The following is a 27,908-nucleotide window of genomic DNA, read 5'->3' as shown; positions in this document are numbered from 1 at the left end:
AAGTGTTTGTCTGTCAGTGATATTACGTGTGGTTCAGCTTCAATCAGCTCTTTTAATCCTATTTCCACAGAAGGGCATCCCTGCAGCCCATGAATATGCTTGGGTACTCACCATGAACTGCCAAAATGGACAATCAGAAGGTAAATCATCTCTGTGTGTTATTTATGTGAAACTGTGTCATATCAAATATATATTACAGTCCTTCATTAAAGAACAATTGTTGTTTTACTGTTCGTTTAGCAGAGGTCTTTCTTATAGTTATGCTTAAAATAATCTTTCATGATTGAATTTTCTGACGGTCTAATCAGGTCTGGTACAAATACCAGCCAAAATAACGATTTTACTGTTAACAAGAGTGGCACATGAGATGTGTGTACCAGCAGTACTTAGTATTGATATGGTGCCGAAGGGAAAAAATAACCATGTTTGGAAGGATTGGGGGGTTTATTCACAAAACAGTGAATTGCTGTGAATTGAAAATCAAATTGCCTGAGGGTAGGTAACCATTAGCTCTCCAAATGTTTTGGACTACATCTCCCCTGATGAGCATTATGGGAGATGTAGTCCACAACATCTGGTGTGCCAAAGGTTGCCTACCCATGCCCTACGCTTGCACAAACCAACCTCTCATGGTTCTCGATTTTATCAAACACCCCAACATCGCTGAGTTCCATCAATTACAACCACACACCCTAATTTAACTGCACTGCATACTTCTCTGACACACTCACCAATATCCCTGTGCCCTATCACTCTCAGGCATTTCTTCAATTTCCCTGAGCCCCATCACTCAACCCACTACAACTCTGAACCAGTGAATTCTCAGACCATCTGTGTCCCACCAATCTCAGACAGCTCCCAACTTCCCTAAGTTCCATCATCATCAGACACACATCAAAATGTCCCGTTTACTACAACCTCACCCACGAACCCACACTAAATTTAAATCTCGCTATCCACTTTAATGTATCTGTACTTTAGTCATAATGACAGGGTTTTTCACTAAGGTGAGATCTTGATGTGAATTTAAAGTGAATTTCTCATTTAAGGCCAAAATAGACACGCTGAAAACAGAAATTACTTGGAGAATTTGCCGAAGTTGCAATCGTGGCATTAATGTTGAAATTCACTTTAAAGTCACCCTGAGTCCCGTGCAATTCTCAGATTATTGAATACACCTGAGAAAGGTGACAATAGACAGTAAACAGCAATCGGGGAGCTAGCTGGAGAGGGATGCTGGCTGTTCTTTATAAGACAGATAAAAATAGGGGCAGGTGATGGGGAGAGGTGAGAGGTGATACACAGAATATTCATTCTGGAACTCTGGGTGGATTTATTAAGGTTTCTGTCTTTTATTGTTGAGTGGAAAGGAGACTGTATTTACATGAAAGAAAATGTACAGAATATTGGATAATTCCAAAAAAGAGAAGTTAGTTCTAACCAATGGTTAGTTTGAAGCAAATTCCTTTATTATTATTAATTTAAAATTGCATCACACAGATAGTACATTATTCAATAACTGACTAGCCCCTATTGGTATACCACCAATTCCCCCCTTGTCTTTTTTGAATCATCCATTATTCTATTTGATTATTTCCTATTTTTCTGGACTTGCATTTGAGGGTTATCTTCTTAGTTTATTGGGCGATTGTTTGGCAACGTTACCCCCCTTGTTACATCCTGTTGGAGGTAGATCACATTTTTTCTGACCTTCCTCCGACAACTGGGGTGTCATCCTCTTATGGTACAAATAAAATGTTCACATTGGTTATGTACAGTGCCATATTAACAGCATTGTGGGCTCCTCTGGGCAAAGCAGTGCACTGGGACACTGCCTTGTGTGAGGGGTGTTGTGTGTGTGTGTGTGAGGGGTGCTGTATGTGTGTGAGGGGTGCTGTGTGTGTGTGGGGGGGTGCTGTGTGTGTGTGTGTGAGGGGTGATGTGTGTGTGGGGGGGTGCAGTGTGTGTATGTGAGGGGTGCTGTGTGTGTGAGGGGTGCTGTGTGTGAGGGTTGCAGAGTGTGAGGGTTGCATAGTGTGAGAGTTGCGGAGTGTGAGGAGTGTTGTGTGTGTATGTGTGGGTTGCAGAGTGTTAGGGGTGCAGGGAGCAAATGTTTTTTGTTTTGTTTTTTAAATATTTTTTAAAGAAAATTATAATAAAAATCCATTAAAACAATCTTCATGCCCCCCCAACCTTCTTCTTACCTTTGCTGAAGGAGGGGAGGACACAGCCAGCCCTGGTGGTCCGGTGGTAAGTATTATATATTTACAGCCTAAAGCTTCACTCCTCCCGTGAGCAGAATGCTGTATAGGAGCGTGTCCTCCCCCCTCTCTCTCTTTAATGAGCTTTGATCTTCCCACTGGCCCGAGAGGGCCTACGGCAAGAAAACAGGGCCAACTCTCCATGGGCCAGCAGGGGAGATCAAAGGATCTCCCCTGTCGGTGTGGGCACATGAGCATCACGGTGGGGCCCTATGCTTGTGGGACCCCCGGGCTACTGCCCAGCGTGCCCATGTGGAAAGACGGCCCTGGTTATGTATAAAGAGTCATTCAGAGTTTTGGGAATGTGAAAATTCAGCAGGAACATTTCATTGGTTTCCATGATTACCGCTCCAATTTTAGAACCCTGCCCTAGAATTACTCTTTATTCATAACCCCCACTCACTTTGTTACACTAACACTTGGCTGATATGCTTCTCCTTGGAGCCGGCTGCACTCTAGGTAAGGACCTAGTTTGTATTATGGTAGCGCAAGCTCTGGGACTTTTCGCCAAGCAGTGATTTCTGGTGACTTAAGAGGGGTGAGGGGTAATTTGAGAACCTATAGCAAAAATTAGGGGGAAAAAAAGTAGTGCGAAAAAAAAGATGAATTTTCAACTCAACTACTTTGTCCAACATTTTTCAAGTTGGTTCTCATGTCACCCCAACTTTCTGTCCAGTAAAACAAAATCTCCTAAATTAATTCAGAAAAAACAATAGAAAAACTCTACCTCATGTATAGTATAAACTAGGCTGGTATCCTCATGTAAAATAATATAGACAGGCAGACAAATGGAGAGATACTAAAGATATAAAGTTCCTGTTGTGTAATTCAATTTCAACTTCTTACTGTAGAAAAAAACGTGACCTACACTCGAATAGATTATATCTATTCAGTAGTTCTCAGTTTTTATTCTTTTCAGATTCAACCTTTTCTTTGGAAGTTCACATATTCTAAACTTCAGAGAATATTGTGACACTGTGGTTTGCTTTGAAAACCATCTCTGTGGTTAAGGAGAACTAAAATGCAATTTTCTTCTCAGACTGGTCTGAAAAGGTTTAACATTTTTGACAATTGTATGTATTACGTTGACGTTTGCATCGATTTCTCAAAAGGGAGTTCTACTAAATATTTGAATATAGTCAAAGCAAAAAATATCTTGAAATACCTATTTTTACAAATCAAGGATGATTAGTGAATAAAGGATTGGAGTAGATTCGATTCCAGTTAAAAAAAAAATGGGTTTTACATAAACGAAACCTGGAGTATTTTATTTTATTAATTTTTTTTGCCAGCTACAAAAGCCTCAATATAGAAGAGCCTCATTTTTAATTGGCTACCTTCTATGCTTCCTAGCGAGATGTGAATAATAAAATGTTGAAATCCACACTTTTCTATCCTGCAACTGGGTGCCGCCATCTTAGTTTTCCTGTCAGGTCTTGTTATAAGTTCTGTCCTTTGCACCTGGCAGTCAGCATCGAGAAATCTTACAATAAAGACGAGAAATGAAACAATGTTTCTATTTTTCCTTTACATTTGTAATGTGTGCCCTGACGTTGTCATTTCTGAACTAGATAATGTTCTATGCTAAATCTTTAATATAAACTTTGAAGTATGAAGAGAATAAAAAGTTTAAAACAATGTGGGTTTTTTTTTTTCGTTTTATGTAAACTCCACGGAAGTGACCATTCAACTTTAACATTGTTAAAAATGCAACACAAAATAATCCAAAATAAGGGTCATCATGAAGCCACCATATTAATAATGGGTCGGTGATATATGAAAACATTACACAAACATTTACACAAATACAGAAATATATTATACCCACAGAGAATAAGCAAAATATACTTAGTAGAAGGAATACAGCAAAAATAAGTTCATCTGAGAAAAAGAAAGCACATATACATAGTGCTTTCTGTATAATAATAATAATAATAATAATAAATAGAAGATCAGAAGGAGAGGAATACAACTCACAAATTGAGAGCCATATCAGAGGATTATTTAAAACTTTTTAGTATAACTCAAGTGTTATATCAGAGTCTTCTGTAAAGAGAGAGTTTTATCATGCAGACAATGTTTCAAGATATTTTGACGGTCCCACCAAGAGCCTTTGGAAGTGCGTCAATTGTGATGAGTCTGTAGAGAGAACTCGAGAACTTTGAAGAATATTTTTAAGCATAGATAGGTGAAGACATCCACGAGGTTAATGGATACATTTGTGTGAGTTCTGCGAATGGACATATAGAATCAGCTGATAGTATTAAGCTAATTTTGTTTAAGTGTGTTACAGCCCGACTTTGCGCATGGCAATCCGGTGATCGCAATCTCATTGTATGAATGTGTGCAGGATTACTTTGCAGAATATTCTTGGTGGACACTTTTTCCGAATGTATGAATGTATGAGAGATTGATATTTGTAGAGAGTATGAGTAGAAATTACTTTTGGGAGTGTGCGGTCCTCTTGGACTGAAATGGTCTTTAGCATGTTTAGGAAAGTTTAGCATGTTTTATTTTTTAGTGAAGTAGTTTTCTTGAAAGCAATCTTGACCACCAAGTACAGTAGATATGTAGTCCACCTGTTGAACCAATGTTTTGATTGAAGTTGGTTGAGCAGAACTTGGGGCATGTAGAGAGTAGGATTTGGGAACTTTTTCCATTTTTCTTACAATAAGAAACTTTGCTGTACTCTGTGAGGAGGTGTAAAAGGCCAGGGATCAAAGGTTCCCACGGTGAAAGTGTTAGTGGGATGTCATCAGCAAATAGTGATAGTGTTTGTTTACCTATAGGAGTTGGGATAGCCATTATGTCTGGGGCTGATTAAACATTGTCTATTAAGGGTTCGATGGTGCGAGGGTGCGAGGATGAAAATAAGAGGGAGCGACCCTGTTTCATCACGTTTGTTATAGGGAAGTGCTATAGGACACCTGAGGATAGGTTATAAGCGGACGAAGCTGTATACAGCCTCAGAATATGATAAAAGAAAGAGAAGCACTGCCAAGGAAAAATAACAATAATAGTAAATTGTTAAAACATAACTTTTAATAGTGAAACGAAAAAAGTGATATGAATATATAAAAAACAAATCTAATTACTCTCAATAGACCTCAATATACAGATAGGGAATATAGAGAGAGATAAAACTAGAGAGATAAAGTATAAAATTATAAGATAGACAGATCTAGTGAATAATAGTGAATTAGTAATGGATGTATACTTGATTTAGAGTTGGATTTATTATTATTTTTTCTTGGCAGTGCTTCTCTTTCTTTCATCATATTCTCTTCTACTTAGGGTTAACCCCTTCACTGCCTTTTCAACCTATCACACATTAGGCTTCCACTTTTCTTTGTTTTCTAAAATGTATACAGCCTCATGATTGCCTACAGGAATGAAAGGGGGATTCCCATTCTATTGAGGATGCAGGTTAATACTTCCAATACATTTTATTAAAAGCCTTCTTGGTGTTGAAGACTAAGAGAGAAACAGTGGTTGAATGATATTGACTGATTTCTAGAATATTTAGAATATGCCTGGTGTTAGATGCATGTCGTTGATGTACAAAACCAGCTTGTTCTGGGGACACTAGCTGAGGTAGTAGGGGGCTAGTTGGGAGGCTAAAAGTTTGGCATATAATTTAAGATCTGCATTTAACAGCAATATCAGACGGAAAATAGCCACGAATAGTTTTTTTTTTTCCACTGCATGTAATAAAGGCTAACACAGAAAATTATTTCAAGAATGTATACATTTTTATTTGTATCTATCACTATCTATGTGTATACTTAAATCGCTCATTCAACAATGTGAATGAAAACATTTCCTGACATTGCGTAACTGTACAATGATTGAATGTTCTAATGTCATAAATAGTTTTTGCACATAAGGAGGTGTGTACAGTTTATCAAGAAATGCTGTTAAAGAGTCTTTGGAATGGAGAAGGTAAAGATAATATCAAGATATGGACTAACTTCTACAGTTCTAGAAGCTAAGCATGACTTAGATCCTTTATCTAATCTTGTCTAGAGATTCAGTTTCTCATCAGGGATGTTCTAGCAAGCCTTTTCTAGGCCTTTGGAACAAGCGCTATGGTGCCTGAAAAATAATTAGCAGAGATACATGAATTTCCCCTTTAACCAGCAGGAGTGCGTCAATGGCAAGATTGGAGACATATCCAATGTATTGTCATTGACCTCTCTGCTCTCTTATCAGAAATGTGGCACCAATTCAAGATAAACATCTTTTTCTGAATAAAAAAAAACACTACTCAATGAATGTCTAGTAGCTGTGTGTGTAACCACAAAAGAAACTGTGTGAATCCAGAATCTGATTGCACCTACCAAAATGCACTCTCTTTTATTTATATTTATGTTAATTTGAAATGGTTGATCATCTTACGTAGGTGTGTGTGTTAAGTTGATGCCAATGCATACATCAAAGAATACACAATTGCCATGTAGCATTCATTTTAACTCAACACAGATTACTAGTGAATTTAAGAACTGTGTTGAATATTATATTTAGCAAACAAGAGAACAGCTGCTGACTGATATACAAGACTTTAACATATGTCGACAGAAAACAAAGTTCAAGGAATAAAAATATACTTTTATAAGTCTAAGCAGTATATATTGATCAGCCACAAAATTAAAGCCACTGTCAGGTGAAGTGAATAACATTGATTGTATCGTTACACTGAAACCTGCCAAGGGGTGGGATAGATTAGGCAGCAAGTGAAAAGTCAGTTCTTGTAGCGTTACTTACCCAGTCCTTGTGCCGGCCGGGTTCCTCTGTTTGGGCTATGCACGCTGAACTCCAGAGCCATTTATGTGGCCCTTGCAGTGAAGGGGATGCCCGACTGCTACAGAGATTCGTGTGGTCCAAACTGTAAAGCTATGAACGCTGCTCATGGCCCAAGCTCTTCAAGGGGCAATGGGGGCATTAACGCACTTACAGATCAAATTGGTCCAAGTCAGTCCAGCGCCCCCATTCGCGTGTATTTTGGGGTCGCAGGCATGGTTTCTATTGCAAATACTTTTTAGTGCATTCCTTGATACATGGTGTTATTTTTAGTATAGACCTTGGCTTTGGTCTTGGCCCTGAGTTTCTCTGTAACCCTTTCCTGTCCTGTTTACCTGTCTGATTGATTTCTATGCATACACTCTTCATATTCTGGGCTTTGGAAGCAAAAGCGTAGCAGAACTTGTTGAGTATCCTAGAATAGCCTGAATTTGCCTATAAGGATTCCAATACGTGGCTCGTAAAAAGCGTCCACCACTGAAGTCTCTGGAGATGTATGTATAATTAAGAAGTAGCAAATTAATAATTATAATCATTGAATGGAAATACATACTCAGGTAACTCATAATTACTGGGTAGAACATTAATATTGTTAAACTAGAACTGCCAACCATAACCTGCTTTCTGCCATGTGATTTCAATAAACCACACATTTCATCATGCTAAATGCTATACCAAAATGTGGGGCATCTGCAAAACCCAAATACTTAGCAATTAATCAGCAACACATCTTATTCCTGCAAAGTGTTCTTAACCCCTTAAGGACCAAACTTCTAGAATAAAAGGGAATCATGACATGTCACACATGTCATGTGTCCTTAAGGGGTTAAAATGGTGGCTTTTAACATGAACACAGTATACATGAACACAGTATACATGTTGATAACAAGTAGGGCAGCTGTTGTTAAAAAAAAAAAAAAGTGTACAATATGATGACTTGTAGATGTCAACAAACGACTACGAATGTATAAAGCATTGCTAAGACACATACGAGATTTTTAAAATGCATAAAAAAAGGTACCAGACACACTTGCCAGAGTAATCTTGTAGTTGCTGTGATGGAGAGTAGAAGGCCCTCCCCTCCTGATGTAGGGTTCTCTTGCTCTCATCTCTCATTTAATTGATTGGCAGTTGGCGGCAGACTATTTTTTTTTATAGGTTCTTGTAATGTATACATATGCTAAGAATTCAGCTTGCAAAATGCATAAATGGAATGAAGAAGTTGAAAAGTATATAGTAGAAGCACTTAATTTTCTGTGTGTCTGCAAACAGATGGTGTACGGTAATGTGTTTTGCAGGAGTGCTGGTAACGATTTTGTTTCTGCATTCAAAAATAGTCTCTGGTATTTCCCCCCCTTTACTCTACACATAATGTGATATCAAGAGAGAAGCATGATCGAAAGTTTTAAATTCTCTGTTTACGTAATACAAAGAGTAAGCTCAGTGAAGTGGAAAAAAATTGTGGCTGGGAACATAAAACCAAAAAGTTAAATCTGGCTTATAATAGAACGGATGCTTACTATTATAGCGTATACTTACACTTATTGTTTGTTACTATATTTTACATGTAGAGGGACATTTATCAGCTGCTATTCTGGGTGCTAAATGTTGAGACACATTCTGTTGGTTTTCATAGTTAGAGCTCCTTATATGCACTTTGCCTCAGAAAAGCACCTGTTTTTGCCTTAACAAATCTTCCCCTAGATAAAATTACATTTTTCGCCAAGTAGAAAATTGCAATCTGCTCTGCTCATTACTTCTCTGAATAGCAAAATTAGTATTGGGCTTGTAGCTCACATCAGGGTGGGCCAGATCGTAGATCCCCAGCTGTAGGAGACTTAAAAACTCCATGATGACTTTAAGCGTCACTGTCAGCAACGGGGACTTTGCAGAATTCGCAGAGACCCCAGATGGTGACATTGTCACTGGGAGTCTGGTGGCCAGGGGGTCAGAGACGTTACCTGAACTTGTCCCTCGCAGACCCCTTTTTCTTCTCCCGTGGGTCTTTTTAGCACCAGGAACTGATGTCACTGCTGTAGTCTCCGGCATTCACAAAAGTACAGCATTGAGGGCTATAGTGGATCCATGAAAAAGTGTGATCCTCCGTAGACAGAGCCAATTCCCTGAAGCCGTCAATGGTGATGGCTGGGGGGGATTGACACTTTTAGACGGCGGTAGCTCCGCCCAGTATCTAGAAGTGTCAGGTGTAGGAAAAATACTGAGACAAAGTATCCCCTACTTTGTCTCAGTATATCTCTTGATTGAGAGGTATCAGAATTTCTTTTAGATTCTATCTTTATGAACTACTCATTTTTTTTAGGATGAAGTGACAGTACCGCTTGCCGCTGGCAAAGCATCAAGGGTCATACCATTAGGCCAAAATATATTTGTGATTTTGTGAACCTGGTAAGAAGGCCAATAATTAAAATAGGGATTATGTCAAGAGGGATTTCACAAATGATCTGTGCAATATTGAACTAGGTTTTGTTGAATTTGTTGATTTCATAGGCTTTCCTGCTCCTACACTCATTTTATTGTCATGAGTGATGTACAGCTGTTCCCTGTCTGTTTAAAGAAACACTGTAGACACACCATAACCATTTTAATGAATTGAAGTAGTTATGGCGCCTGGAGTCTGGGTGTTGGGTAATTTTGTAGAGATTCTATTCCTCGGCAGACTGAATCTCGGCCTCCAATGACAATATAGTGGAGGCGGATCTATGTTCCACTACACGCCATTCCTGAGGTAGCCGCTAGTGAGAGGCTGTGAGTGTCCGCTGAGCTTTCTCAGCCAAACACTACACTAATCCCTGGTATGAATTGATATGGCATTGAATACAGCCTCAAGTTTTTTGGTATTATGTTACAAGCTTTGCACATCTGGATTTGGATAGTTTCTGCAATTCATCTATGCAGACCCTTTCAAGCTCTGTCAGGTTGGATGGGGGCTATTGCTAGACAGCCATTTCAACTCTCTTCCGAGATCATCAAATATGTTCAATTGGGTTCAAGTCTGGGTTCTGCATGGGCCACTCAAGAACATTCATACAGATATCACTGAGCAACTCATTCATTGTCTTGGCTGTGTGCTTAGGCTCATTGTCCCGTTGAAAGGTAAACCTTCAGCCAGGTTTGAGGTTATACGTGTCTGGAGAAAGTTTTCATGAAGGATATCTCTGTATGTTGCTGTGCTCATTTCTCCCTCAATCCTGACAAGTCTCCTAGTACCTACCATTAAAAAGCATCCCTGCAGTTTCATGCTTCCATGCTTCACCTTTGGGATAGTATGCCCTGGTGATGGTAAGTGCCTGGTTTCCTCCAGACTTGGTGCTTTGAATTGAGGTCAACCCGTTCCGTCTTCATTTCATCATTCCAGAGAAACTTGTGTCTCACAGTCTAAGAGACCTTTAGGTAAATTTTTTGCAAATTCCAAGCTACTTTCAGCCAGAAAGGCCAGATCAATGAATTGTTGCAGTGATAGTTGTCTTTCTGTAAGAAGCTACCATTTCCAAACATGGAGCTCACTCAAAATGACCATAAGGTTGTTGGTTACCTCTCTTACCAAGACCTTTCTCCCCCAATTGCACAGTTTGGCTGGGTGGCCAGTCCTAGGAAGAGTCCTGCTTGTTTCAAACTTCTTTCATTTAAGAACTCTGGAGACCAATGTGCTCTTGGGAACTTCAATGCAGCCAACATTTTTGTATCCTTCCCCAGATCAGTGTCTCAACACAATCCTGTCTCTGACCTCTGCAGGCGGTCCATTTGATCCCATTGCTTGTTTTTTGTTTTTTGCATTGATACGCATTTACAGTTGTGAGACATACACAGTATAGATAGGTGTGTGCCTCTCCAAATCATGTCCAATAAATTAAATTCTCCACAGATAGGCTCCAATTAAAACGTAGAACATCTCAAATATGAGCCAGAGAAATGGGATGCATTTGAGCTTCAAGTGTCATAGCAAAGGGTTTCAATTCTTATATCAATGTGACTTTTTAAAATTAATTGTTTGTTTGTTTTTGATAGATTTTTTCACATTTTTAAACATCTGGGTTTTTTTTGTCATCGTGTGGCACTGAGTGTAGTTTGAAGTGAAGAAAGCAACTTAAAAAATTGTTACATACAACTGCAACATAAAAATATGAGTATAACGTAGGAGTCTGAATCATTGTTTAGTTGTCTTTTTGTCTTCATTTAAACCATTTGGGATCCAATTGTAAAATTTAGTGAATTTACTGAATTTAATTAATTATTAACTGTGGTTAATAATTAAACCCTTGGAGATTTAGCTGCATTACTTTAGACTTAAACCTTCCAAAATTGTACTTTTGTTCACATATGCTGAAACACCTGGGTAGCCTCCACTTTTATCTGCTGTCCATCAAGATGCTAGATAATTAATCTGTCTCCAACCCACATGAAGTTGATGGATAAAACAAGTGGCGGGTTGTTTTATTCTATCTTCAGTATCTACCTTTCTTTCCAAATTTCTACTCCAGATCGTTTTGCGTCAATTTCCAATCTTGACATGACGTCCATTAACCTCATTGATGTGATCTTGATACGAGCATGTGTAAACATTGTGAAATAATACCCTAAGTTAACAAGTTGCAAAATATTTTGATTCTTGATAGACACTGCAAACTATGTTTACCGAAAACAAGAAACGTGTATGAATCACATAATTTTGACTTATTTTGTTTCCCACAGAAAGATCCCACCACAAGATCACAATGAACAGGAAGACTGCTAATTACATAGCTCCTCTCTTATTGCTGTTGTGCTCAGCCGTTCTATTCAGTAAGTACATGGGATGGCTTCTCTGCCATGCTTTGCATATATTCTCCTCTTTGTACGTTCTATTCATCTTTGCAAAAACCACAGAAGTTCAAAACCTCTAAACTACTGCCTTACAGGATGACTCATCATCAGTTTATCAAAGATTATTTTCCCCTTTTCGGTCTCTACTTTGAGTTATGAGAACACATTTAAGTAGCTGATTTCAAGAACAGGTGCCATGCACACTATGCTTAAAAGAACATTCCAAGCACCTTAATCACTCCCGTGGCTTGGCAACCCACTCAGGGACCACTAGGTGCCCGTCACCTCCACCATGAGAGCAAAATGAGGGAGGTAGCACTCTATTGCAAGTAGCTCCAGGTGCAATGACACCACGTTCTCTCAATATTCTTCAAAATGCACAAAGTAAAAAACTGAAAACTTGAATAACTCACAAAAAGAGGTTTATTCCGCTAATGAGGACTTAGCAATGTTTCAGGCCCAAATGAGATCCATGTGAAGATTTGGCAAAGCAACCATTTGGGTTCAAAATACAAAATACTACTAGTACCACATCACTGGGGGGTGAAAAAGCATTTTTTTGTAAGTTACTCCGGTGTTGTGGGTCTGTTTTTTTGGTTTTTACCTCCTCCATGAGATTCTGAAGTTCTCTGCATTGAGCTAAGTCCAGCAGTGCAGAGCTTAGCTCATTGGCTGAGAGCAATTAGGTGACACTTACAACTGTACAGAAGTGCCAAGCTCAGGAGAGGTAATGGAACCATCTCTGTAGGAGTGCATTGCTCTCAATGGTGGTAATGACCAGGGCCCAACAGACCGCATGTATGTTGTCAAATGAGTAGCAAATGGTTTGACAATTTACATTGATGGGCACCTGGTCAATTCTGGCACCATAACCCATACATCACTCTGATCTTTTAATATTCTATTGTCTTTAGTTTGTTCTAAATTTCTGTATGTTGTTCTTGATAAAAAAAAGTTAGCCAAAGTGCCCAACCACAGAGCAAGGTAAAGTAAAAATAAATGCACATTAGTGCATATTGCCTAAAAAGTGCGTCGACTGCACTTTATGGACGATATGCATTAATGTGAATCTGTTTTTAGTTCACCTTGCTCTGTGGTTGGGCACTTTGGCTACCTTTTTACTCTAAGGAAAAGGGCTTGATAGCTATACTGGGGACTGCTTTGAAGCAGTAGGGGGGTTAACATATTATTATTAGGAGTATAGTATCTACCTTTAGAATTCAGAGACAGGTTATTCTTCATATTTACATGAACTACACTTCAATGTTGCCTTTGTTCTAAACTCTAATCCTAACTCCTTTACCACTCCCTGCTTTATATTGAAACACCTTAGGGACTGCCTCGAAGCAGTAGGGGGGGGGGGTAGAATATTATTATTAGCGGTATAGAATTTATCTTTAGAATATAGAGGCAGGGAATACTTCATATCTGTATTAACTACACTTTAATGTTGCTTTTTTTCTAAACTTTAATTCTTACTCCTATACTACTTCCTGTTTTGTATTCAAACATTGCTTTCATACCAAATGTTACCTTCTAGCAATCTGTATACCCAGTTAATTGTCCCTTTTTCGATTTAATGGGAATTCTAAGTGGTATTTTCTAGTTTCACTGATTGAGCTTGGTTACATAACATCACATTTGTGTAACATCTAATCAGTTATACTGGGTGGTTACCACTTATGCCTCGTTTCCACTGAGCAGAACGGTTCGGGTCGGTTCGGTACGGTACGCTATTTTGAGTGTTTCCATTATGAAAGTGGCCCATACAACCGAACCGAACCGCACCATTCCTGAGCCCCCTTCAGATACAGGTCCATAGGAAATGGTACAGTATGGTTAGGGCGGAGCTACTAGCGTCACACTATACAATCCATTGATTGGCGTACAGGATAACGTCAATGCTCACGACAAATGACACGCTATGCATTTTTTCTAAACCCTGCATGGCCCCTGGCGGTCCGACTTGCAGTGGAAACACTCACCTGAATAGGCTGGTATATTCTAACCTTTTCAAACTGTACCGACCCGAACCGTTCTTCTCAGTGAAAACGAGGCATTAGATACAGAGTATCTGTCTCATTCTCTTATAGAAGGTTTAGTTAAAAGAGAAGATTTATTCATATTCTCTCCTTCTGCCGTTTGTTCCCAATTTACTTCCAATATAGGAATACTTTTAGTATTTATAATACAGCTACACTCTATATATCTCTGTAAATCACATCTCATTATTCAACAGGAATAGTCTACAAACCACAGTAGCTTTTTCACGCAATCACGTTTGTAGAGCACACTATTTTGGTTGGTTGTTTATATAGGTTTTTATTTCAATTAATAAAGTTTGCATTTTACCTTGATATAGTGGCTTCAATTAATGGTAATCTCTTGGGAATTTCCCACTTCGTTTGGTCTTTCTCAAATTCTCTTTCTTTATTGTCCAAATCAGGGTTACCCCCTGTTGAGATTACTTTACGTAACCAATTTCGGAGACTCCTACATATAACTTATGTGTAGGAATCTCCTCTATTTTTGTTCTTGATACCAGTTTTGGCAATGTTCCATTATGAATACAAAAGATTGTCAGTGTGCAGCACTGACATTCAGCATCTCCTTGCGCTGCATGGAGACGTGGAACGCTCCTCATAGAGATGCATTGATTCAATTCCCTGTGAGGAGATGCTGATTGGCGCAAACAATGAAAATCATTGGATTGGCTGAGATCATAAAGTTTGATGATCTCAGCCAAGACATGTGTTTAGCGGTGGAAAAAAGTGAGTAAAATTACCTGTTTATTGGGGGCCAAGTGGGGCCGGTAACTTAAACAGCTATTTAAACCTACAGTGTCAGGAATACAATATATATATTTTAAAATGTAGCTGTGGAGTAACAAGTAGAAATCAAACAGGAATAAACAGTGGTAGGATATGTTTTAATTAAATAATGAGGGGCAGGGAACAATTGAGACAAATTACTTAGTGCACTAATAATTCTTCTTAAAGAAGCAAGGTTCTAGGGATTTTTTAAGCTGGGGTGGAGATAGGGTAGGGCAAATCATGAGCTTAGATTAGCCTGAAAAAAAAGTTTTAGAAGCAAGAGCCGCAGGTGAGGTGCAACCAGCAGCACTTTGTAGCCACTGAACCAAGATTTTACTTTGAGTCTGAAATGTGAACGATATTAAGATGAATCAGTCTTGATATATAAAGTTGACGGGATGGGAAAATTCAAAGAGAAAATCTGAGTAAATAAAAAAAAAATGTAAAAAAAATTAGTATGCATAAGCTTTCAATTCACAAAGTCTCATTATCTTATTTTGATGTTACAGCAAACGCTTGTGAAGATTTCCGGTGCACCGTGGATTATATAAACACTTTAACATGCAACGTGTACAAAGAAAAAGAAAAAAGAATGAACATTTCCTATCAACTCAGCGCACGATGGTATGAAATACAGCACAGGAAGGATATTATCTTACAGAAATCGAATGCAATCATCATTTTTTTTTAATAGCGTTAGTTTGAATTCTGCAGCAATGCACGTGCAGAGGTGACGGAGGCACAGAAAATATATTTGACCAATTTCACTTTAGCTAAGTGCCATCGGTTTTTAATATTCATCAAGCATTTTGAAACGTGCTTTCCTCACCTCCATACTTGTGTTGCTATGTGCCTTCTTGTACAATTTGTTAAGTTAGTTCTGTCCCATTCAGAGGACTTTGTATATTCTTTAGCTCCTTTAACTTGATCTTCCAGGAATCCATATCACAGCTCTACCATTTCAGAGAGTATAACAAAGAGGCTGGAAAAAAAGTTACAGATATATTTTCCACTCACAATCGCAATGGGAAGTTACTGATAGGCTGAGAACATCAGCTGATGCATTTAACCTATGAACCGAGCCCCGATTCGAAGCCTCCACATTGAAGTCTTGGGCTATGAGCGAAAGTGCAGGTACAGAGGGATCGGGTGCCATCTTGAAGACTTTGGGGTTAAACCTTTCATCAATGGTTCAACCTCATCAGGTATGATGGCACCTCGGACCTCCTTGCACCATAACACCTTCACTGGGATAAGCGAGTGAGGAGGGAAGGAGTGTAAAGTATTGCTGAAATGGTGGGAGCATATAGGAAGTTGCCTTGGGGAACCAATTGAGCTGAAGGGTTGTATTACGCATTATTTCTTTTAAATTAAGAATCTATGCACTGTTTTACCAAGATTACTTTTTCAAAGGATTCTAAAAGATTTAGAGGAAGAAGACTCCTGTGAATTTATACAATTGAACAACCAACAAGAATACATCTGTAACTTGAGTATGGATTTGGTAGGTGCTGATGACACTTACTGGATTTCCGTAAATAAAACGGTCTTCGGGGAAAATATCTCATCTGAGTGTGGACCTTTTTTCTTCCGTAAAACAAGTGAGTCTATAGAGAAACTATGAATTATAACAGAAACATTACCGATTTTTATTGATCTGGAAAAACTCAAAGGGATAATATATAAAAGTATATGAATGTAGTCTTTATTGATTTCCATAGTTTTAAGCACTCTTCAGCTTTTGAGCACTGTACACTGTGTATCCATGAATGGTTGGGGATTCAGCAGGAAATTATAAATGTAAAGCCAAAATAGATTCGATAAATACGGCTGCCTTGGCGATATTTCAAATTCGATTTTGCTGTTCCATTGCTGAATTCCCAACAATTAATGATTTAGTAAGTAAGTAAATCTCAATGACCCCTTGTCAGACATCTCTCACACACACAGGCTGTCATCAAATGGTGGTTTTACAGGGAAAAACGCTACGAACAGCGAGATTCATCAAATTAATTATGCTGCCCAGAGCCCAGCCTGCATATTATCACAAATATCCTTTGAGGATTAATTTTAAACTGCAAAAAATAGAAAAAATAATATGATAATAGAACACACCAATAATAATCTAAACAAGAAAAAGCAACATTTTAGTGTGGAGTCACAAATTTAATTTCATGTGAAGTCTTTAAGTCACAGTAAATCGACTGAACTGCTCCTTTAAATATCTGCTGCCCACCATGCTGTATTTAGATATTATGTCTCAGGCAATGAATGATGTATTTTACTGAAGCACTGTTCTATTGGTTTTACAATACTAAAATGAGATGATCTGCTTTTACCCAACAGTACGCCCAAGAGCCCCTTTCAACCTCACTGTATCGATTTATGAAACTTACTATAATATGTCATGGAACACAGACTATGAGAGTTTGGAGTATATGTTCCTTCATGGTGAAATGGGATATGAACTAAATTATAAAAAGCAGAAAGACACATGGAAGGTAAGAATAGATTCGGAGAATATAACAAAAGCTCCAGATTATTGAAATCCAGTGAATTCTCACTCTATACATTTGTATTTTTAACAGAACCCCAAGAGCATTCACATTCTTGAGGATGATAAAAATGTGGTCCTTCTTACGGCAACCTTTGACAACAATGAAGACTATGTTGCCCGTGTCCGTGCCAAGCCAAGGAATGGTTCAATATATAATGGTTTATGGAGTGAATGGAGTCCGTCGGTCAAATGGTCGACCCAAACTGATGGTAAAGAACTTGTTTCATTACTTGATTTTCTTTATATTAGACATGATGGAAAATTAATAGATTTAAACAACGCGTAATCCAATACACTATTAGAGCTGGATAAAAAAAAAATGCTAATGTGTTGAATGACCAATCAAGTAGATGAGGGCATCCAGAAATTAAATCTGCCTGGTCATATGTGATGTGCATTACTTTAACAGATTTGGGCCATAACAATATGAGTTGGTAGACATTGTTGCTTTTGCCAGGGAGTAGCTAGGGAGTTTTCATAGTAAATACAGTGCATAGAGTCTATGCCAATGATTTGACTGAGAAGTGGGAAACCTGCTAGCACAATGTATAGCTGAAATTGTATGGTCTTTGGAGTGAGCATACGGTATAGAGGAGGTTGTAGATATACTTTAATAGTGCAATAGATTTTTAAAGGACTATTTCAACCTATTCTATTGACATAAACAGTCACAGGGATTAGAACCCATACTCATGCACCAATTTCCTTTGTTTAAGGAAACAAATGGAGAGGATTTAACTTGCTAGTAATAGTCCAAGACAAGCAGGTGGGGCATTGCTTAAACTTAAGTGATTACAGAACAAAACAACACTATTCGGTGTGCTGGTTTGTCACAAACCGGTATTCCTGTATTATTAACGCTATAGTGTCCCTGTCCCTAACTCAATAGGTGACTAAATGGGTAAAAGCAATTTTTTTACTTACCTTTTTCAGCCTTAGTGCTGACTCACCTCCTCCCGCAATGTCACCGCATGTGCGGAGAGCACCAAACGCTAACTAAAGCTTACCTAAAGGAAAGCATTGAATCAATGCCTACCTGTTTGGAATTTGAAGGTGTCTTTAAGCAAAGAATGAGGAGGTTTAATGTTGTTTTAACAGAGTAACACTCTGTTAGGAACCAGGAAGCACTTCTAGTGGCTGTCTGGAATGCAACCACTAGAGATGGAGTTAACTCTGCAATGTACGTATTGCAGTTTCTCAGAACCTGTTATCCCGTAACCTGGTAACAGCAGGAATCCTGCATACAGGCAAAACCCAGCATCATTGTCCATTGACATTACCTATAGAAATGCTATGTAGGCATAGTTGCATCACAGCAAAAAGGCTGGAGTATCACAAATTAATTTAAATACCCAGGATTTTTAACCACATGGTGTATGGGAGCATTCCATGCTGTACATCCACTCTGCACACTCGACTAAACTTTTGAGCAACTACTAACCGACAGGCCTAATTCTGGCCCTATTTTACCAACAAACCACTGACCTTTATTGTATTCATAGGTTTATGTGCTAAACCCACTTTCCTAATCCACATTCATCAATTACCACATTTCTGTTAGACCCTGAACAGCGCATGCACACTGCCCTCTGTAACATGCAGATCCACCTACTCAATGAATGATAATTTCAGGTCTTGGCAAATCCAGCTAAGGTATGCAGCCTGGAATTGATACTTTTTAATAAGAGGTGAATATTTATTGAATATATAGTCTCAAAGTACATTTATTTGAATTCATCAAACCAACCATTTCAAAACTTTTGTCTAAAAGGTAGGAGCTACATTTTTAACTAATATTTTTGCAAAGTTAGATAAAGAGTTACAATATAGTTTGTATAGTCAACATCATGCTCTTTATCTTGGACAATGCCCAATCAAAACTGATGTAAAGTTTAACAGTGGGGAAAAATGGGACACAACTAGCACACTTTTTGTGCAAGCCTGTGGCTCCAGTACCCCTTTGCTTGTGCATGCAATAAGTCCAGACCTCTCCCCTTAATACACGGAGGCCATTTTAGACATGAGTCTCTTTGTTGCACGGCTTTCGGTCACGAGCAGTGACCTCCTCAAAAAGCACAGCTATGAGGCATATGCCTAAAAATAAATCGTATGGAAATGTTACCCTTATGTGGGCAGTGATGTGGTTTTTACCCTTACAAATATATCATTATTTATATATTGCCAAATACTGTACAGTCATTTCATTATTAGCTCACGGGCAGGGCCCTCTCTACCTTTTGTATTTGTCTGTGTATATTGTACGTCCTCCACTAATTGTACAGCGCTGCGGAATCTGTTGGCGCTTTATAAGTACCAGTAATGAATAAATATATATATTTTTTTAATTATTTATTTTTTCATGGTTTTTTTCAGAAGGATTTTGGCGTTCAGTTGAAATGAAAGTAATCCTCGGCATAGGGGCTTTCGTTGCCTTCATTCTAATTTTAATGCCTTTGAAACTTCCACAAAAGTAAGTGTAAATATACTGATAAGGATTATTAGTTTACTATATGTATGACTTCTTATTCCATTTGATATTTTTCCTTGTTCAAATACATCTTATTGTGCGATTCGTACATAAAAATATAATTTTTTCACATTTTACATATGGTAATAATCACATGTGAAAAATACATGTCCCAAAACCCAGTTCCATACCTAGAACCTTGCAGGTCCATGTTACTTTGTTTTACCCACATTTTGGGTAAGTCCTCCTCAATTCTGCTTAGTGCCACCACTCTGAATGTGCCACGGGAAGATATCTGTAAGCAGAGATAAATTAAATGAAGCCAAGTATGGATATTGTCTGTACAAAATGTCAAACTTGAAAAATGTCTAATTTTAAAGATTTTCCATTTGAAAATGAAAACAAGTTAAGTGATTTAACTGTTAATCAGGGAGAATCAATTAAACCTCAAAACAAACCTAGATATATTTATATGATCTGAAATATGATGAAAACCACTGAAGTAGCTTGCTAATGAAGTAATATTCTTTAAAGTATTTTAATATTTCACAGTATTTACAGCTGTAATTAAAATTATTCAACCCCCCCCCCCCAAGTCTATTGTCAAAATGTACAGACATTTAGCTGTTTAGAATTAATAATTCAAACAAAAGCAATTGAAAAAGCTCAACGCAATGAATGACAGAAATATTCCGCCATGGTTACCTTTTATTTTAGAAGTTGTGTCCTTAAGGGGTTAAGTGGTTTGGTTTCCCTAAATTCATCTGAAAATGCAACTTGTAATGACTTCTTCAGTTCATCAAATTAAGTCTCTCTCAGAGGATAGGATAAAGGCAACACCTCTTAAAAATAACCTAAAATGTTTGCAAACATTTCTTAACAATACACACCATAACTACAAAACTATTTTGTGTGCTATAACATATTTATGGGAAACTATAGTCACCTAGACCACTTCATCTCAATGAAGTGGTCTTGGTGCACTGGTTCCGTCCTTTAACCCCTTAAGGACCAAACGTCTGGAATAAAAGGGAATCATGACATGTCACACATGTCATGTGTCCTTAAGGGGTTAAACCCTGGAATGTAAAATGTCTGTATGAAACCTACTATAGACTTTTCTGCTCCGCTGATCAAGAAAAACTCAGTCATGTAACTCAGAGGCCCCCATAGAAATGTATTGATTGAGCACTGGAGACCTCATGCGTATGTGCGGCAAGGGCCGCATGCGCATTCAGACTTCCCAATAGGAAAGGATTGGAGCATCGCGAAGTAGGCCCGCAAGAGGAAGTATTTTAGAAAGGAGAAGGTTTTGACAGAGTAGGAAGGGCTGAGATACAGAATGCTGCAATTATTGTAGCTAAAAGCTACAAAATTAATAAAAGTTGTTTTGGTTCCTGAAGTGACCATTCAATTTACATTGTTCACTATACTCTGAGCAGGACATAGTGGAAAGTGTCTGCAATGCCATCTAGGGACCATACATGGTATTGCAGTAGTTCTCTTATATTCATCATAATAAAGTTATGTTACTAATCAGTGGATACAATTGTCTGTCGAATGTTGTGGCTTAAAGGGACACTCTAAGCACCAATACAGCTTGATCTTAATGATGTGGTTTGGTGCATAGACAGTGTCCCTGCAGTCTGGCAATGTTAAATAACATGTTTACATTTGACCATAAAACTGGGTTATAGGTGAGGTTAAAGGCTTCTTTTAACCTGAATTTAGACCCTCTTACACATTACGTTTTAAAATAAATGTATGCTATTTCTTTAAACCTGGATTGTTCCTTTAAGGTAAATGGAAGTAATAAACTTCCATTTACACCACGATCCATATTTCTATGGCATATTAACTTTTCCTAAACACAATCTCAGTATTTCTAGCTCTCTCATTAAAGAAAAACATGCAAGTCCACGAAGCTAGAGTTCTCAAATCCAGCATCAGCATTGGTAGCATGGCTTTTGAGTGCTAGAAAGACTCTTCCTCAGCCATGAAGACTGCTGACACCTTGACCAAAGTGTTGTTTCATGATTTCTGATTTCCTGGTTTTATCAATTCTTGGCTTGCCTTCACACTTTTCTGTTCTCTGTATTCCCACCATTGGCTAGTCTCTCTATATTGTGTGACTTTATAACCCTTCCACCCCCCCAAAAAATAAAAAAAAGTCTGCCAAAGTGTTTTGGAAGAACCAACGCTTTTCGCCCTGCACACGCCCACTTAGAACTCATATAATTACACATACAACATAGTACTTTTTCCTATAATTTTACATTCAGTCATTTAAGTCTGTTACTGTGGTATGTATGAAACACTCTGAGAGTTCTAACTGAGGAAACAAAAGACATAGCAGCTGTATAGCCTGATCTGTAGACCACAAGTGACAAAACCAAGTGCTGTGGAGGTCTTAAACTGCTTTGATAATTTTTTATGTATTGAGCATTACTAAAATAGAGAAATGAGGGTAGACCAATGTATATATCAAATGGGTTTATGCTTATATCCCATTGCACCACCGATTTGCCCACTCTTTACCATTACTGATATGAATACCTGTGGGAAATATGTCAGAAACATATATATTTTTATGAAATCTAATCTTTATCGTATAAAAAAAATAATTTAATATTATAATATTGCAAAAGTATAAAATTCAAAAGCGATATGAAAATCAAGTATGCATTTTCTTTAAAACCGAGTCTCACAAAAAAAAGTAATGTATCTTATTTTTCAAACTGTATTTATATAAATGCGACCAGGAAATAAAGAGCTCCAAACGGAATAGTAATTATCAAAGTATGATTGGATGAATATAGCATAAAGATAGATTTAGGAGGTAGTGCAACATATCACATAGACATGCATGATGTGATTAAAGTCTAAAATTGATAACGTAAAACATTACTTTTGCCAGATTACATAGTTACATAGTTACATAGCTGAAAAGAGACTTGCGTCCATCAAGTTCAGCCTTCCACACAAATGTTTTTGCTGTTGGTCCAAAAGAAGGCAAAACAACCCAGTCTGAAAGGCTTACAATTTTGTAACAAACTAGAAAAAATTCCTTCTTGACCCCAAAATAGCAGTCAGATCTCTCCTTGGATCAAGAAGCTATTACCCCACTAATTATATCCCTGTATATTGTGTTTTTGTAATTGCAGTTTAAACATCTGTATAGACTCTGATAAAACCACATCACACCTTAGACTAAATCTCCTTTCTCCCAGCCTAAATGCGTGACTTTGTGTCCTATATGTGAATAGATTTCCAGACAAAGGTTTGTATTGGCCCTGAATATATTTGTATAATGTTATCATATCCTCTCTCAGGCGCCGTTTTTCCAAACTAAAGAGATTTACATTTTTTAATCTTTCTTCATAACCAAAACACTCCATTCCTTTTATCATTTTTGTAGCCTGTCTCTGCACTTTTTCTAGTGCCATGATATCTTTCTTTAGAACAGGCGCCCAAAATTGCGCAGCATATTCAAGGTGTGGTCATACCAGCAGTTTATAAAGGGGCAAAAGTATATTTTTATCCTGAAAATGTATGCCCCTATTTATACATGACAAAACCTTACTGGCCTTAGCCAGGAAGTTGACATCATTTAAATGAGTTCCATTTGCACCCTCTCAAAGTCGGGCTCTTTCCATTGCATTATTCATAACATTAGTTAATGAGGTTCTAGAACTCGAATTTCTGCATGGATGTTCTCCTTGAGCTGCTCAAGTGTACGTGGTTTGTTCACGTACTCCCGCTCGTTCAGATATCCCCACAACTCATTGGGAGCTGAAAGATCGAGCGAACATGGCGGCCAATTCATCTGGGAATTTCTTGAAATTATTTGCTCATCGAACAGCTCTCTCAGTTTTGAAAATAAAAATTCTACTATTTTTACTCGTTGTTCCTTTGTGAAATTACCCGTGATGACTCTCCCAAGACTCCATTAAAATATGTACAGAGGCAAAAAATGTTAACTACTAACAAATAAGCTACTTACCTGTCAAATACTACTTTGAATTTTGTCCCACCATGTATAATGCACAAGTTAACACCTGCCAGTTTGTACTGACCTTGTATATATTTCTAATGTGACTTAGAAGTCTGTTTTTGCTTTTAGCTTTCAAATGTTTCTCGAAAATATCTGCAAAGATCGAAAATGGAACATTTACACATAAAATAAAGAATTTAATCTAGGTTTAATGAGGATATGACCTTCTATATCTATTTATAGGTTATGGAAAACTTTGTGTGGGCTTGTGCCAAACCCTGAACCCTTTTTCAAACCTCTCTACCTTGGACATAACGGAGATTTTAAGGTAAAGTCAATATATACCTACCTTCTAATATGACTCACTTTTTATTGCTAAATGGAAGAACCAAAGTCTTGTTGTTTTCTACTGTGAGGGCCATGAGGTGATGATGTAGTATGTAGTCAGAGGATACTCTGAAGGGGTGGGTGGATTTAACTATAGGCTGGCTTACAACCTTATTTTAGAAAGTACAAGAGTGCAGTCACAGATTCTCATTTCATCAAATGTTACACCATTTATTTTTTCTTTAGGGCTTTTTATGTTCACATACCTGTAATTGACAGTACAATACTTGTTTAACGTCACTTTCCTGAAATTATTATGCAATTTATTTCATGCGTACTTACACACATATGGAAGCAAAAAAGTCACCTGAGTTTTACACTTGCACAGGCTCAGCTAAGAATGCTTTTTTTCTATGCAAAATAGGATGAGCTATTAAATAAAACAATGGCTTCAAAGAGTTATTGATCATGAAGAACTTGGGAAAATTTTACCTAGGATTAGTTAGAAGGACATTCACACTGACTTCAATGGAAAGCTTGAGTATTCCATTGAAGTGCTTAGACAGTCCGTCTTGTACAATCATGGCTAGCCTAGATGCTGTAGATGTTTATAAACTGCAATACCCTTGAGGCTCCGTGAGGACGAGGCTAGAGGAGCATCATGGAAAATGTAATTTGCAGATACCTGCAGTGTCAAGAGTAGACCATGTTAGCATAATAGAAAATAAAATTTATCTTATTGCTTCACGGTACATAACCCAACAGATCAGTGATCCTTATTTCCCTTACTGTAACAATAAGGACCTGAGAGGCTGCAAAATCCACCCCTCCTTCTCAAGTGGTAGGAGATCTGCAATTCCTTTATTTATCTGTATATGTTTCGGCGGGGAGTAAAAAAGATGTGCCCCGCTGTGCCATAGATCTCTTTTGAATTCTACCACTCTAGCTCTACTGTTGACATGGGTGCCCAGATATGGCATAATGTCCCTGTGTCCACTTTCTGAAGTAGAGTCCTGAAAGAGAACATGATATAGATCTGTTCCACAGAAAGAACGGATATTCTGCATCCACAAAACTCTCAGACCTCCTTCCCCAAAAAGTATTAACAATGTACCCAAAGGGTGAAAGTAATGTAAAAAAAAGAAATCAAAGTTATTATGCTTGGGGCCCACCACCATTTACTTATGGTCCTTCATGGGGTGTTCTATATTTACGGTAGTCTTGCTGGATGGGGATGATATTAAATTAATGATTTTACATAATAAAACATGTGCTGTTTTAAAGCAGGCCAACCCAACACAAACCCAAAATGTAAAAAAATAAATAAAAATAATAATAATTTAAAAAAAATTATATATATAGACACACAAAGCACAAAAAAACAAAATAATAGCACTCCAAGAATTTTCTTCGAGTATAAAAATAAAACAACTTTTATTCAGCTTTCAACAAATAGAAATATTGATGTTTCAGTTTTGGTACAAAACTTTCATATATCCGTATGTTAAAGGGCTGTAAGAGGCTCTCTGGTCACTAGATGGTTTATACTAATATTTAAAAATGAATATGTAGTAATTAATTATCAGGAAAATCACTTAGTAAGCATTTAATAATATTGTTTTATGCATAAAGGTGAGCCAATTTAAAGTAAAGACTTTGTGTTCAGACGATTAGTCTCTTGATGTGCTGACAGATGTGAATTTCCTGCCACTTCCTGAAAGGAAATCCTTAAAATTACACTAACATTTATTGTAAAGTTTTTATCTTTAATAGATGTAAAAGTTAATATGTCGATGCCCTCTGTGCAGAGTAAAGCCAGGATGTATCTCAGAATATACGCGGCTTTTTTACACCACATGCCACACATGATTAGTCTTGAGGTGTGCATTGGCGGCGTAAGACAGTGGTCACCAGTGGATTACTTCCTGTCACTGCTATTACAAAAGTTAGGCGGCCAACTGAATCAGTCTACATTTTTTTAGATTAAAGCATAGTACAACTTGAGGAAAGGACTTTACTTGTATCTTGAAGCATTGGCCAGGTCGCCAAGTCAATCAATGGAAATAGTTTGAGTGATGAGTCAAGTGAGAGCAGGCACTGTATTACCAAGGAGATTCAAAGGTAGTAGATAGATGATGGAGAATTAGGATAAGTTTGCCATGCTTAGATGTATAATTACAGACCAAGATGCACAGCAGCATAATGAAACAGACTTGACACTTATTATTAAAAGGTTTGTGAAGGCTGTTGATTGAAGTGAAATGAAATGTCCTCTTAATTAAATTAGTTTTCTATAAAAAAAATTGTGCCTGTTGACAAATGAAAACACTTCTTGAGACATAAGCAGAATTGACAGAAACATTATGATCACATTATGACATAATGACCAGTAGGGTCAAAACGACGATCGCTTTACAGATGTAATTGTTTTTTAAATAACACATAAAACCACAAGTGAATTTAATAAGACTTGAGAGTGCACCATTTGTACATGTGGAGAGAGAGAGAGAGAGAGAGAGAGAGGTAGAGAGTTAGAGAAAGGTAGAGAGAGGGAGAGAGGGAGAGGTAGAAAGGGGTAGAGAGGAAGAGGTAGAGAGAGGGAGAGAGGGAGAGGTAGAGAGGGGTATATGCAGACTGTTTCCACTCACTTTAGTTATTGTTGTTGCATTTACAGATGTTGTTATTGTTACTGTTGTATTTAAGGAAGTGGTTTACAGCACTTGAAACCAAGTTAAACTCTATCAACTTATATAAGCATTTTTAATATAGCATAACAGTATCATGGAAAATTAAAGTTTTTTAAATACATGTATATTTCAATTATTACTATCATGATTATTGTATTTGTATTATTACCTTTCAGAGTTGGCTGGGTTCTTCTAATTACACAACAGGACTACATTTCGAAGGTGGTTTAGTTCTTCCAGACTTTGTAGAAATATACAGCCAAACACTATTCAAACACGTGTCAAAAACAAGCTTGCGTGATATGGAAAATCATGAGAAATTATTACCTAAGACATGCTGTAACCTTCATAGCCATGACTGTAGAAAATGTAGATTTTCCAGTTGTACGAGAAGCCAGTCTATTGAACATGCACCTATTGACACTGTAACTGTGACTGACGAAGGATCCCTCTGTTGTCCTCACTGCTTCTCCAGCAATATTTCTCCTAATAATGCCCATAATGATACTGAAGAGATTAATAGTGATGATGGCTACCCTCCTGTCAATATGGACAGTAGCAACGAAAACTTGCCAAGTCCTTTAGTGACCAGACAATCAAATACAGAGGTTCCTTCAAACTCTTCAGAGGAACATGGACTTTGTTCAATGGAAAATCTAATGAAGGACAAAGTAAATATTCTAGATTTTATATCAATTCCAGATGAAGAATGGAAAATGCAAGATTCACTTTCCCCGGATGACGAGAACCTATTCTACATTGCAGAACGTTATCATTCATTTTCTCCCAGCTCAGGGAACAGCGAAGAGTTTCGTTTTCGAGAGATATGCATTGATATGGATACAATAGACAGTGGCTATGTGGACTCTGAATGTGGGAGTCCCGTGGAGAGTGAGTTTGGAAACAATGACCTGTCTCCTAAGATATCAAGTTCAGAATCTTACCACCAAGATGAAGAATGCCGTACTAATTACGTGAAACAGTGGGTTCCTTCTAACTGACCATTGTTGGAACACTCCTCAAGAATTCAATGTTCTATTCTTTTTCAGAACATGGATATCAATACTGATGTTTACAAGACTTGGTTTAAATGTTTTTGCACTGATAATCTCAACGATACTGTAATCATTGAAAGGATTATTTAATAAAATACAATTTCACAGTGGCAGATTGAGCAGAAA

General features: G+C 37.7%; 1 protein-coding gene across 1 annotated transcript; it reads left to right on the top strand.

Annotated features, from left to right (window-relative positions):
* On the top strand, positions 1 to 27,908 carry IL21R (interleukin 21 receptor). Its single transcript, XM_063429493.1, has 9 exons — positions 1 to 140; positions 11,772 to 11,861; positions 15,205 to 15,319; positions 16,109 to 16,296; positions 17,042 to 17,196; positions 17,284 to 17,461; positions 19,620 to 19,722; positions 23,957 to 24,041; positions 26,904 to 27,908. The coding sequence occupies exons 1-9, from the start codon at positions 113 to 115 to the stop codon at positions 27,726 to 27,728; spliced, it is 1,767 nt and encodes a 588-aa protein (XP_063285563.1). The 5' UTR covers positions 1 to 112; the 3' UTR covers positions 27,729 to 27,908.

The sequence above is a fragment of the Pelobates fuscus genome, chromosome 8 (genome assembly GCF_036172605.1).
Source record: "Pelobates fuscus isolate aPelFus1 chromosome 8, aPelFus1.pri, whole genome shotgun sequence".
Taxonomy (NCBI): domain Eukaryota; kingdom Metazoa; phylum Chordata; class Amphibia; order Anura; family Pelobatidae; genus Pelobates; species Pelobates fuscus.
The sequence above is the reverse complement of the archived record's forward strand: the minus strand, read 5'-3'. Positions and strand labels throughout refer to the sequence as shown.

What these genes read in the sequence shown, in the direction of transcription:
- IL21R (XM_063429493.1), top strand. Translation starts at nt 113, where the DNA reads ATGAACTGCCAAAATGGACAATCAGAAG. An exon ending in TATCAACTCAGCGCACGATG is followed by an intron (nt 15,320 to 16,108) that starts GTATGAAATACA and finishes ACTTTTTCAAAG; the next exon opens with GATTCTAAAAGATTTAGAGG. An exon ending in TTTTTTCTTCCGTAAAACAA is followed by an intron (nt 16,297 to 17,041) that starts GTGAGTCTATAG and finishes TTTACCCAACAG; the next exon opens with TACGCCCAAGAGCCCCTTTC.